Source organism: Euprymna scolopes, chromosome 39 (assembly GCF_053919585.1).
Source record: "Euprymna scolopes isolate OS-2025 chromosome 39, ASM5391958v1, whole genome shotgun sequence".
NCBI classification, from domain to species: domain Eukaryota; kingdom Metazoa; phylum Mollusca; class Cephalopoda; order Sepiida; family Sepiolidae; genus Euprymna; species Euprymna scolopes.
In genome coordinates this window covers 63889933-63904932 of record NC_136520.1, presented here as the reverse complement: position 1 = coordinate 63904932, position 15000 = coordinate 63889933, and the positions used below count along the sequence as shown (strand labels likewise).

At 33.1% G+C, this 15000-nt stretch overlaps 1 protein-coding gene across 1 annotated transcript in view; it reads left to right on the top strand.

Annotated features, from left to right (window-relative positions):
• The window catches only part of LOC145263816 (reversion-inducing cysteine-rich protein with Kazal motifs-like), a 401252-nt gene that overhangs the window by 336865 nt on the left and 49387 nt on the right, over positions 1-15000 (top strand). The window contains exons 9-11 of the mRNA XM_080120880.1: positions 2762-2893; positions 8562-8676; positions 9836-10012. Of these exons, the coding sequence (XP_079977006.1) occupies positions 2762-2893; positions 8562-8676; positions 9836-10012 (424 nt within the window). The remainder of the gene's footprint in view (positions 1-2761; positions 2894-8561; positions 8677-9835; positions 10013-15000) is intronic.

Sequence of the window (15000 nt, the reverse complement as noted above, 5' to 3'; positions counted from 1 at the left end):
AGAGGGAATACCAGCCCTTGCGAGCACAGCATTGTTTGTAACTTTGTCTTTCCAAGAAATTCCAAGAATTCTCTGCAGACTACTCGTGTGAAATGTATTCAGTTTCTGTTTTTGGTGGCGATACTCCGCTGCCATACAGAATGGTTCTAATGACGCATGCCATGTAAACATTCCCTTTGGTGAAGATGGTAAGATGTTTATTTTCCCACACTCGAATAGCTAATTTTGCAAACGTAGTGGATACCTTTCTGATGCGCTTGTTGCGTTCTACATCAAGAGATAGGTTGTCTGAGACTGTAGACCCGAGATATTGGAATTGATGGATCACTTCTAGGCACTGCTCATTCATAGTGATAATGGAAGAAGATGGGGTACCTTGACATGATCTGGGTTTTCTTTAGGCTGATGGTGAGGCTGAATTCTTTGCAAGCATTGGAAAATCTGTCCATGAGTCTTTGAAGCCCTAATATAATTACGGCATAATCACGTTGACACACCGGTTCCCGCTGGATCACCGAAGTTAAGCAACGTTGAACCTGGTCAATGGGTGACCATTTAGGACTTTCAGGTGCTGTATGTGCTCTCTGCTTAATTCGGCATTGTTTCCAGTCGTCCTGGTCTTCTCCTTGCCACTGGACTCAAACATTGCCGATTCAGGATAGGTGTGGTTGGAGATTGCGCAACCCTTGCCTCACAATTACACGCGCTACTGCCCCTAAGGGGTATCCATTGTCTTCCAAGACTGAACGGAAGCATGGAAGTCCTTATTCAGTGTGAGATGCTACTACTGCATCATCAGCAAACAGTAGGAAATGTTGGACTTTGGTTCTGGACCGAAGGCGGATGAAGGCGGTCATCCAATCTGGAGCAAAAGTAAACCCCGTTTTCTGGCGAATTGAAAGCATGTCTCATGAGAAGGACAAAGAAAATGCCAAATATCGTAGAGACAAGCACACATCCCTGTTTGACACCGCTTTTTACACCAAACTCAGCAGAGGTGTCTCCGTCGAATTGCTCAGTGCTCATCATACTGTCACGAAATGACTCTATAAGGCTCAGGAGTTTTGGGAGGACCGCCAATGACAGGCAGTATCTTGAATAGCCCATCCCTATTGACTAGGTCGAAATGCCTTAGTAAGGCCAATGAAGACAAGGTACAATGGTCTGTTTTGTACTCTGTACTTCTGAAGTTGGCGCAGTGAAACGATCATGTCAATGGTGGAACGTTGGGAGTGAATGCCATACTGTGATTCAGAGTCTCGTCAGAATGATGCGGGCAAACAGTTTGCCGATGATGTTCAGTCACGAAATACCCTTATAATTATTGCAGCCGTTATGACCCCCTTTATTCTTGTATAGGATGATTATATTTGCGTTTCTCGTGCCCTGGGGGGGGGGGGCATAGCCTTCTTCCCAACAACATAGCAAGAGTTGGTATAATGGCTTCAGGAGAGAGGACTTGCCACTTTTGACACTTCGCCTGAGATGGAATCAGTATCTAGAGCCTTCCCCAGTAAAAAAAAAATAATAATAATAATAATAATAATAATTTACTTTAAAAAAAATTCTTTTTTTTCCGAAATTACTGGATTTAGCATTAAATAACCTGAAAAGTGTTGATATGTCGTAAAACAAAACAATTAAACCAAACAGCAGGAATAAATATTTGAAAATATATAGAACTTGAAGCATAAAACTTTTTTTTTCTAAAATAACTGGATTCAGCGTTAAATAATCCGAAAAGGGTTTATATGCCGTAAAACAAAACAATTAAACAACTCTATTTCTACACGGATATGATAAGAATGTAATTATGACGTGGCTGTCGTAAAATTACGACGGCCGAGGAACAAAAGACATGTAACCCACTGACGTCATTGAATCTGGTCACGGGTCCCAAGAAAAGACCCGGAAGTAAATAATCGAAAAAAGATAGATAACTATTTTCGGGGATTTAGCAGAGAAGTCAACAAACGAAAAGGAAAAGGAAAATTTTAAATATATCCTAACAAGTGAATGTTACCAAGAGCAAGATGCGTTACTCTTCTACCTACCTGGATACGTTTTGTGTGTTTTAATGGAATTTAAAGCTTTTATTCGAATTACTTAAGACTTAGACACACGCAGAGCTGTTTCCATTGATTAAGAGAAAAATCCAGATTGTCCTCGACGGTCGTACATCTAAACAATATGATATAAATGCGGCAGTACCTCAGGGGTCTATCCTTGGACCTTTATTATTTCTAATATTCATAAATGACCTCCCTGATAAAATTGTCTTTGAGATGGGTATATATGCTGATGACAGCACGCTCTATAACAGACACGACAGGAAAACAAATAAACACATATCTAAGGAAATGGCAGAAGCACTAGAGAAAGACCTCCAACCTGTAGTGGAAAACAGGCTGAAGGAAGAAGAGAGATAACGCCAAGTAATTCAAACTTGCGAGATTGTAGAATGCCGTAGTAAAGGAGGGGGCAGCATTGAAAAGAACTCAAATTAACTTAAAGAGGATTTTCTTCGTAAAAATAAAACTACTTGATCAATTTACGTGATTTTTGGAATATGATGTGTTCTGTTCGTTATGGGTTTCTTTCTTCTTTTTTTTAATATAGGGAACATTCTGGACAAGCACCGTTGTTTCTCCTTAGACAAATTGTGTATTTAAAATGAATTTAAAATGTTATTAATTAGCAATATTTCTTGTTTTTTATTTATTTGTAATTGTTTGTAATTGTTTGTTTTGTTGTCGCGCAGGTTTCCATTTGGAAGTGTTTTCTGAAATTATGGGTTGAAAAAAATAAGACTAGCCTGACCATCATTGACGGAGCCAAACTTCAGTGTTGTCGGAAAGCCCTTACTGGAAAATGCCGGGATCTTTGTAAGAAGGTAATTAGAGTCACGTATACTTGAAAATTCCTTATAGAGATGAAAAGCGGATGTCTCTGTGTAGCTTAATTGCTATAAATATAGTTTCATAATTTACATACATTTATATAAACACAGAGAGATATAGATATGTAAGTTTTGAAAATTATATACGCCAATTCAGCTACACGGAATTTTTTTCATTTCATCCTCATGACAATCCGTCAGGCTAATACATGGAATCATGTTGCTATGTGTGTTTTATATGCTCCTATGGTACTGGGTTTGCTAGTCAGACAATCAGATTCTTTGTTATTCACACACCTATTTATAGTAGCAAATAGGCGGCCGGTTATCATGCACGTGACTTCTAATTCGCCTGTTTCTTTGTTCTTTTTTGGCGGGCATCGGGTTTCTCTTTTCTTTGTGTTGGGAAGTGGCCTAGTTTTAATCTGGATGTTTTTATTTTATACTAGTGTATTTGTTTACTATAATTATGATTATCATTTTTGTTTTGTTTTTTTTTTATTATATATTCAGATGTTTGTATGTGTGTTTTTGTTATCCTAAGATAAAGTTACCTTGTATATACAAATGTTTGTTATTTCACTCTTGCAATTTAATAAATTTTAGGGTTTTTTTAAGTTTAGGATAATTTTCCATTCAAACATAGTCAATACAGATTGTCTAAGCTTCTACATGTGCTTGGCTGTCATACTATTTTCCGCTCTACTATCGGATATCGTCCACTTCCTTTGAGCTCCTAGTATTGGTTCGCTTTATTTGGCATTAAATATGTATATGTGTGTGTGTGCATGTGCGTGCGCGTGTGTGTGTGTGTGTGTGTGTGTGTGTGTGTGTGTGTGTGTGTGTGTGTGTGTGTGTGCAGTATGTCTATTTGTAGAATATTAATATGGAGTGCATGTATATGTAGAACAGGAATATACATATATATATATATATATATATATATATATACATATATATATATGTATATGTATATGTACATATATATAAATATATATATATTTATATATATATTATATATACATATATATATACATATACACACATATACATATATATATATATATATATATATATATATATATATATAACTACTTCATTTACTCACATAAAATTAATATACGAAAGTATAAATTTATGCGTAAACTTTAAGTATTTACTTCAACAGTGCTCAATATGTCCTGAAGAATTCTAGAGTGGATGAAACGCGGAATATTCAGTATAGCTTAAACGCCATATATATATATATATATATATATATATATATATATATATATATATATATATATATATATATATATATATACTTTTCTTTGTCTGTCTTTCCATTTTATATTTTCTCGGAAACTACTCGTCTGGTTTGCTGAAATGTAGTATAAACGTTTGTTATGGTAATGTGCACCGATCTACGTATTATGGTATCCGTTCGAAGCACAGTTAGGGATTATAGAGATTAGTCATCACCATACCACATTTATTCTAAAAGTTATCTCGCAAACTACCGGGCCGATCTGGCTGAAATTTTGTATTGACATTTGTTATGATCAGGCGCAGAGACTTAAGTATTTTGGTACTCGTTCGATGCACAGTTACGCATGAATAGGGATTAGTAATTAATGCAAAATTGTTCATAAATTTAACTATTATTGTTATATTATTATTATTATTATTATTATTATTATTATTATTATTATTTATTATTATTTTATCTATATTAAAAAACCTTGTTAAACTTTGTGATATATTTCCATTCTATGGAGGTCAGGCGCGAACGAACACCCCCATAATTTTATTATACCATATTTCTTCAAACTGAAACATAATTATCAAAGTATACTTACGCAGATAGATATGAAAAGTCTTTATTAAAGTTTGTGCCTATTTCCATTCTATGGAGGCTAGGCGCGAATGCAGACCCCACAATTTTATTATACCATCCCTATACACAACAGGGGAGTTACTATCTTTAAAAGCATAGCTGAGAAAATTGACCAAGTCCTATCTGCTTATCCTTCAGCTAACATTCACGTATGTGGAGACTTCAATGTTCACAACGTGGAATGGTTGACCCACTCAAACAAAACTGATGATTTCTCCATTGCTTATGGCCTCACTCAGATTGTTCACGAACCCACCCGTGTGCCCGACAATGACGGCCAGTATGCGAGTCTACTACAGTATGCGAGTTTTTCTCACAACTTGCCCTGAACTATGTTCAGTTTCTGTTCTGTCTCCTCTTGGATCTTCCGACCACTCTGTTGTATCAATTAAGATAAAAATGAAATGTAACAAGTCCCCAGACGTACCTCTCCATCGTACAGTATATCGATACACTAAGGCTGACTGGGATAGCTTCTGTACATTTATATCGGATCTACCTTTGCGTTCCATGTTTTAAAAGGATGTGTCCTGTATAGTATCAGACCTGACGGAATGGTTAATTGTAGGTATAGACTGTGTCATACCCTCGAAAAAGTTCCAACAAAAACCTAACAGCCAGCCATGGTTCTCTCCAGAATGTGCTGCTGTTATTGCGCACAGAAATCACTTTTTCCACTGCTTCCAATGTAATAGATGTATGGAAACTAAAGCCACTTTCAGGACTGCCAGCAACCATTGCAAGAAAATAATAAAGAATGCAAGAGAGTTGTATGCTCAATCCATCAAGTCCAAAGTAGCTGAGCAGCGGCTTGGTTCCCACCAGTTTTGGCAAATAGCAAACAGAATCCTGAACAGAAGTGTGTGCTCTATCCCAACTATCATCAATGGACCTGAGGTAATCTCGTCAGCATCAGACAAAGCCAAACTCTTTGCCAAGAACTTTGCAGCTAATTCTACCCTTTGCGACCAAGGCCACCAACCCCCAATATTTCCTCCTGTATCAGAAAACACACTATGTGATATACATATATCTGTACGTGATGTTGCCAAGCTAATCAAAAACCTTGATTCCAGTAAAGCAACTGGCCCTGACGGTATTCCAATTAAATGTACTCAAAAAATTTCAACAAGAACTAGCGCCCATACTTACAAAACTGTTTAAACGTTGTCTTAAGGGGAATAGCTTCCCATCACCCTGGAAAATCTCATCAGTATGCCCTGTATTTAAGAATTCAGGTGATCGCTCATCCCCCTCTCAGTACAGGCCAATAAGTCTCCTGTGCGTCATGAGTAAGTTGCTGGAATCTGTGTTAAATACAGAAGTGATCAACCATCTCAACAAAAATAATCTTCTTAGTGACACTCAATATGGTTTCCCTTCTTCTAGATCAACAGCAGATGTGCTTACAGTTATATCTCATAGGATTAGCAAATCTCTCGACCGAGGCAACCTTTCTAGGGCAATTGCTCTTGACATATCTAAGGCCTTTGATAGGGTATGGCATAAAGGTTTACTTCACAAGATCTCTAGCTATGGTATAGTTGGAAATATCTTCTCAATTATTAAATCATTTCTTTCTGATAGGTTCATAAGAGTAGTAGTTGAGGGGCAAAAATCAGAAGCTCACAGTATCACTGGTAGAATACTGGTGTCCCTCAGGGGTCCGTCCTGGGCCCAACTCTTTTCCTGATCTACATTAATGATCTTCCAAATCACATCCTTACATCATTTGTAGACATTTATGCTGATGACACTACCATTTATGATAGCACATCTTAGACAGTAAACAACCAAGTTTCTCTGATTCTCTCTCTTCTGATCTTGAGCACGTGGTACAATGGGGAAAGGAGTGGCTGGTTACTTTTAATGCATCTAAAACCAAGCTTCTCTCTTTACATCATCAACATTCTGATCCACATCTGGCATCAATTGAAATGAATGGCTCTCGTCTTCAGGAGGCCTCAAGTTTTGACAAGCTTCTGGGCTTGACTTTTACTCCTGATCTTAAATGGAACACGTACATCAAATCTGTTGCCAAGGCCGCTGGAAAAATGATGGGATCTTTCTATCAATCCAGTAGATATCTGACTGCTGATGCAATTCTCTATCTATATAAGAGCCAGGTACGTCCAAGGATGGAATACTGTTGCCACATCTGGGAAGGAGCTGCTAGAAAGGACTTGTCCTGCCTTGATAGAGTTCAAAATAGACTTCATAGCCTCGTAGGAGATGTCCTTTTCTCTTCGCTGCAACCTCTATCTCACAGAAGAGATGTTGCGAGTTTGTCTCTGATGTATCGTTATTTTCATGGAAAGTGTTCGACTGAGCTTCAGTATATGGTCTCCCCTCGCCAAACTTTCACAAGAAACACTCGTCCAGCTGAAAACACTATCAATAATTCCTCCCACTCTTTATCTGTGCCTAAACCTAAACATAGATTCCATGAACAAAGCTTCTTTCTTAGAACTGCACGCCTGTGGAATTGTCTTCCGTTTTCCTGCTTTCCGGCTGCCTACAATATGGTTGCCTTCAAGTCTAATGTAAACAAGTTTTTGATGAGCTGTTCCATATAAGTTAACAAATTTACCGAATTTTCATTACTAATGATTACTATATTGTCCAATTTCTACTGTACACTCTTTAACCCTTATCCTCGAGTGGCCTCTTGGCCTTGATAATGTGGTGATGCCTGTGTAAAAAAAAAATTGAAGTTAAAACATACTTATCAAAGTATTCTTATGTACATCTATATCAAAAACACGTGTAAACGTTTTTTTTTTTAATTTTTAAATTTTTTATTTCCATACTTTGTGGACCAGGCGCGAACGCAGACCCCATAATTTTAATGAACCACCGTTCTGCCAGATCAAACATGCCCATTCCTGTGTCTCGATACATCTTCTATCATTATATGTAATCAGTTTTTTAAAATAGTCAACCATATAGGAGCCTATTCGTGACCGGACACACACACACACACACACACACACACATTCAGCTTTATATTATAGATGTATATTTGCAAGTGTTGTTATATCATCTGCCAACATCCTAAACTTATATATATATATATATATATATATATATATATATATATATATATATATATATATATATATATATATATATATATATATATATAATGTCTGTATGGATATGTATATATACATATATATTGTGTATGTATATATGTGTTTGTTTGTTTTACAAGTAAACTTTTCGCGGGGTTCTATCATTATATGTAATCAGTTTTTTTTAAAATAGTCAACCATATAGGAGCCTATTCGTGACCAGACACACATACACACACATACAAACACAGACATTCAGCTTTATACGATAGAAGATATATATATATATATATATATATATATATATATATATATATATATATATATATATATATATATATATATATATATATATATATATATAATGTCTGTATGGATATGTATATATACATATATATTGTGTGTGTATGTATGTATGTATGTATGTATGTATGTATGTATGTATGTATGTATGTGTTTGTTTGTTTTATAAGTAAACTTTTCGGGGGGTGCACTCTTAAGTTTTTAAGAAATATCAGAATTAAATGTATATTTAATTCTGATGGCTATTTTCTTGTTTTTTTTTTTTTGTGTATTTTCTTTTTCTTTTTTTTTTTTTGCGGGGACGTTGATGGGTGTAAGTATTTTTTTTTATTATTCATTGCAGGCAACGCATTTTTTTTTTTTTTTAAATTTTATTTATTTTTCCTCCTTTTTTCCTTTCGTCTAGACGTTCAGTAGTCGTTGGGATGACAGTTCGAAAGCGTTCCACACAGAATGCCTAAAACCTATGCAATCCCTTGTCGACCCGATGGAATCACCTATGCAAATGTGCATCAAACAAGGTAAGGAAAATGTATTTTTTCTTTTTTTCTTTTTTTCTTTTTTGCCCCCCTTGGTTCTCCTCGAAGGAGTGGGGTGAGGGTACTAACGGAGCCTTTTAAACTCCCCTCCCCCCCCCACTTCTCATAAAAGAACCTCATTTTATAATTGACAGGTGTATTACGTTGTATAAACCTTCTCCACACCGATAACGCTTTACGTATGCACTAACCCATTACGTCTGCCGTTAATAGAAGTCTCGGCTGAAATTCTATTTTCTATGCGGGTAAGTGGTTTAATAAGTCAGACAACACTTTGTGTGTGTATGTATGCATGCATGTATATTTGCATACATATATAATGTGCATATTTAAACATACGTATATATATATATATATATATGTATATATATATATATATATATATATATACGTATGTTTAAATATGCACACTATATATGTATGCAAATATACATGCATGTATATATATACATGCATGCATATATATATATATATATATATATATATATATATATATATATATATATATATATATATATATATATATATATTCACACACAGTAGTGTTGGAATATATGGTTAAGTGGCAGTTTTAGTCATTTAGAATTGCTTTTAAAGCTTCACCGCTCACTCATTTTTCGACCAAATTTCAAACAATTATTACAGTTTATAGATCACCTTCTCAGCTATTTTGTGAAAAAAAAAAACTATTCCATTTTCGTAAAGTAAAACAAAAGTTATGATGAATTTACTTGTGTTCAAAATTGTAATATCTTCACCTTCAACTGGGCACTTATCTACAGGGGGGGCTCGCCTTTTTTCGCCGATATTTTCGAAAGTCATCATCTCCTTTCGATTGTCTAGCCTTAATTTAAACCTAAGTCACTTCCGGATTGATGGTGGTCGTAACAGCAAAGACGTCAGGTTTTTCCCCCGTTCTTTTCCTCCTTTGCGGTACGGGTTCGAGCCTGTCTTCCTACTACTATTTTCTTTTTTTTTATGCTTAACACACACCTTAAAACACCCGGGCAACGCCAGTCTGAAATGCTAATATATATATATATATATATATATATATATATATATATATATATATATATATATATATATATATATATATAATTGTATGCATTTTTATGCATTTTTTTTTCTTTTCGAATAGTTGATGAGCCGTGCAAATTTGGATGCGATGGCTTGAATTTCTGCACCAATTTCAACAACCGTCCAATCGAACTATTTCGCAGTTGCAACGCCAAGGCAGACAACGCAGCCAAATACGAGCTGCGACACTGGCAGAAAGGTGTCATTATTCTTCCTCAGATGCGGATTCCCGTTAAAGGTATGTGCTTCGTTTGCCTCTTCCCTAGGAATATGGCATGTTCTTTTTTTCTTTTTAAGGAATCACTTCTTCCGAAAAAAATTGGACTGCCATTTTCATATTGAACTTTTAAACGCAAAATGTTTTTTGAACTGTATCAGATGAACTGTATCATATGAACTGCATCAGATGAACTGCATCAGATGAACTGCATCAGATGAACTGCATCAGATGAACTGCATCAGATGAACTGTATCATATGAACTGCATCATATGAACTGTATCATATGAACTGCATCAGATGAACTGTATCATATGAACTGCATCAGATGAACTGCATCAGATGAACTGCATCATATGAACTGCATCAGATGAACTGCATCAGATGAACTGTATCATATTAACTGTATCATATGAACTGCATCAGATGAACTATCATATGAACTGCATCAGATGAACTGCATCAGATGAACTGTATCAGATGAACTGTATCATATGAACTGCATCAGATGAACTATCATATGAACTGCATCATATGAACTGCATCAGATGAACTATCATATGAACTGCATCATATGTGCATATTTATTTGACTATCCAACTTTTTTTATTTTTTATTGGAGCCTGGATTTCTTCTACTTTTTTTTTTTTAATATCGGTAACCTTTCATTTTTGGTATTTTGTGAAAATTTCATACACATATGATTTATCTCCAAATATTAGTATTCATCTTATGTGCTAATTAGCAAAATTTATAAGCTACATATGAAATTAATCTTTATTAATACGTTTTCTCCGACGATATCAGCCATTCATTGAAACTTCATGGAATAAGAAAAAATCTTATTTTCTTTGTACTACCTGTAAAAAAATAAATTGTTGTATTGTTGTAATATATATATATATATATATATATATATATATATATATATATATATACGTATATATATACATATATATAAACATATAAAAATATATATATACATATATATACATACATATATATACATATGTATACATATATATACACACACATATATACATACATATATATATACATATATATACACATATATATACATATATATATACATATACATACATACATATATATACATATATATACATATATACATACATATATATACTTATATTTATATATACATATATATTAGAACATTACAACATTATATATATATATATATTACAACAATATATATATATATATAGTCTTTGAAGTTTTTAGCCTTTAAAACTATACAAAAAAATATTTTTTATCATTCGTTAGAAAACCATCTAGTCAGTAAGTCACCTGCAATCACTGCATCAACTCGATCTCGAATTTACTATAATACCAATAATTTATTTTTCAAGGGATCATCAGTTGTTTACCATGAAACTGTTTCGGGGATTTAATTTATATATATACATTACAACAATATATATATATATATATATATATATATATATATATATTACAATATATATAATACAACAATATATATATATGTATATATTACAACAATATATATATATATATATTATACAATAATATTATATTACAACAATATATATATATATATTATACAACAATATTATATTACAACAATATATATATATATATATATATGCGTTTCCTTAAAACAAATATACGTTTACAATGTATTTAGTTCATAAGGTTATCTTAAAATTGCAACGATTTATTAAGGTCAATGAAAATGGATTTACACATTCCGAGCATATTGAACTTTATAAAACATTCAGAAATCACAGAAATATACATTTTATTAACATTTATATTGTTTAAATTATTTAAACAATATAAATGTGAATTAAATGTGTATTATGAAACGTTAATAAACTTACACACACACACACACACATATATTGTTTTAACAGAATCAAGACATCAAGGAATAGATTGATAGCAACAAATAGTGTATTTCATCGTTAGTTACAATTGTTTCAAGACTATTTGGACAAATTCAAACATTATGTCGTTTGAAAATTTTTCACAAGGACAGCCTTTCGTCAGACGTATAGAATAAAAATCAATGAACAGAATGGAATCTATTTTCCTTATGTGGAAAAGACATGGGAAAATATTTTACCTGCATTTCATCCTTCTAAAGTTTTTATATATATATATTTTCATAACTTACTATATATATATGTGTGTGTATATATATGTGTATATATATATGTATATATATATATATATTTCATAACTTAATATATATATATATGTGTGTATATATATGTATATATATATATATATTTCATAACTTACTATATATATGTGTGTATATATATGTGTGTGTATATATATGTATATAAATATGTGTGTGTATATATATATATATATATATATATATATATATATATATATATATATATATATATATATATATATATATAGTAAGTTAGTGATACGGCATAATCACGTTGACACCCCGGTTCCCGCTGGATACCAAAGTTAAGCAACGTTGTTCCTGGTCAGTACTAAATGGGTGACCATTTGGGACTTCCAGGTACTGTATGTGCTCTCTGCTTATCTTGGCGTTGTTTCCAGTCGTCCTGGTCTTCTCCTTGCCACTGGACCCAAACAGTGTCGATTCAGGAGAGGTGTGGTTAGGGATTGGGATAACCTTGCCTCACAATTACACATGCAACTGCCCCTACAGGGGTATCCTTTGTCTTTCGAAACTGGACGGAGGCATCGAATCGAATAGTAAGGTATGAAAATATATATGGCAATAAAGCAATTTCATAACTTATTACCTAGCTCTATCTTATTATTTTTATTTCATTACTTATTACCTGGCTCTATGTATTACTGAAGTAAATACTGAAAAATTACGCATAAAATTATATCATCGTGTATTAATTTATGTGAGTAGATAAAGCAACACACAATTAATGTACATTATAAAGAAAGGATGTGATGAAAGGTATCCAAATGCAGAATTAATCCTTGAAAAAAGTATAAGATCCATAATTCGTGAAGATTGGTTGGTTGTTTTTGTTTTACGGCATATCAACCCTTTTCAGGTTATTTAATTCCGAATCCCGTTATTTGGAAGAAAAATGTTTTAATAGAATATATTTGTTGTTTTTTTTTTCCAAGTCGATTTCTACTTAACTCAGAGTTGGGACCCTTACAGGTACTACCACTCCAGGTCAGAGTGGACCTGGGAGCAATGGCAATTAAAGGGTGGCTCCACACTCCATAAAGCCTGCAAACTGGGGCCTCACCATCGGATATAGTTTAAGGTCATATCTATAGTATCCTTTCTTTACATTCAACATTCATTCCCTTCATCTATGTCAATTAAAAGCATTTCATTTTTAATATTTTTTTTCTCTGTACGTGCTACTTGGCAAAATTATGCGAACCATGCTAGAAATTTTCCCTCTGGGGAGATGTGCTAACATTGAAAACTTATGAGTTAATTTAAACATTGTATTCTTTGATTAAAGCAATAAAGTTTAAATTGATCCTTTTAAATTACATTTTAGCATATAAGCTACAATCTTTATTTGCTCTGTCTAGTATATTGAGCAATTTTATTTAGCTGGGATTGTCTTATATGAATATTTCCTTCTAGTATTCTATAACACTTGAAACCACTAGATTCACGCATCTGTAATCTAATTCATTTCAGTACATCAAAGTATATATATATGTATGTATATATATATATATATATATATATATATATATATATATATATATATATATATATATATGCCTGTATATATATATATGCCTGTATATATATATATATATATATATATATATATGCCTGTATATATATATATATATATGCCTGTATATATATATATATATATATATATATATATATATATGCCTGTATATATATATATATATATATATGCCTGTATATATATATATATATATATATATATATATATATATATATATATATAATCCTGGCTTCAGGTAGTTGCCTGTCTAGCTGCACTGATGAGCTGTGAAACAGCGAAACAGTACTGTACGTGGATGACTATGTATATATATATATATATATATATATATATATATATATATATATATATATATATATATATATAATCCCTATTCTAAAATAACTATAATATATATTTTAAGTATAATTTCTCCAATTAATCAATATCAAAAAATATATATATATTATATGGAATTTTATTTAAAATCTAATATAGATACCACCATTCGCCACTAGCTTTTCAAGTCGACCATAAACCGCATCAACTGATTTCACAAGAAACTCTTGCGAGATGGAACTAATAACTTCACGTATGCTCCTTCCAAGTTCTTCCAGATTTCTTGGTTTGGTTAAGTAGACTTGCTCTTTCAACCAACCCCAAAGAAAAAAAGTCGCAGGGTGTTAAGTCAGGACTTCTGTCTGGCCATTCGTGTGAACTATGACGGCCCCTTCAGTTTTCAGGAAATTGGGTCTTCAGCCATCTTATGCACAACCATAGTAAAGTGTACAGGAGCTTCATCTTTCATGAAAATGCGGGATGAAACGAATAACTTCATGGATTCTTCCTTCAAGATTAAAAACCAAATTCATATAACAAATCTGAAAAAATAACGTCAACAAACAAAAACATAGATTAATGATCGAAACTCTAGACCCAAAACTGAAGAGCCAGTGCTCAAAACAACGAGATATTATAAAAAGGCTGAACAGTGCGCAAATGAAAACACTGAATGGTTCAAAACAGCAATTGGAGCACATGTTCCCATGCAGAAATTTTATAGCAAGCCCCACTCGCCCCAACGGTTTACTTCTACTTGCGCAACTGCCATTGCTCAAAGGCAGCATGCATACCGCAGATTTAACCGACATAAGTCCAGTTCAAACAGACAGAAGTAGATAGAAGTTAGAAGTAACGTTAAGAAAGAAATAGCGACAGCTAAGAGAGAATTTACTGAAACCACTAAAAAACGCATCGAAGCACAAAAATTAGGAACTCGTGACTTCTGTAAAATCTACAAC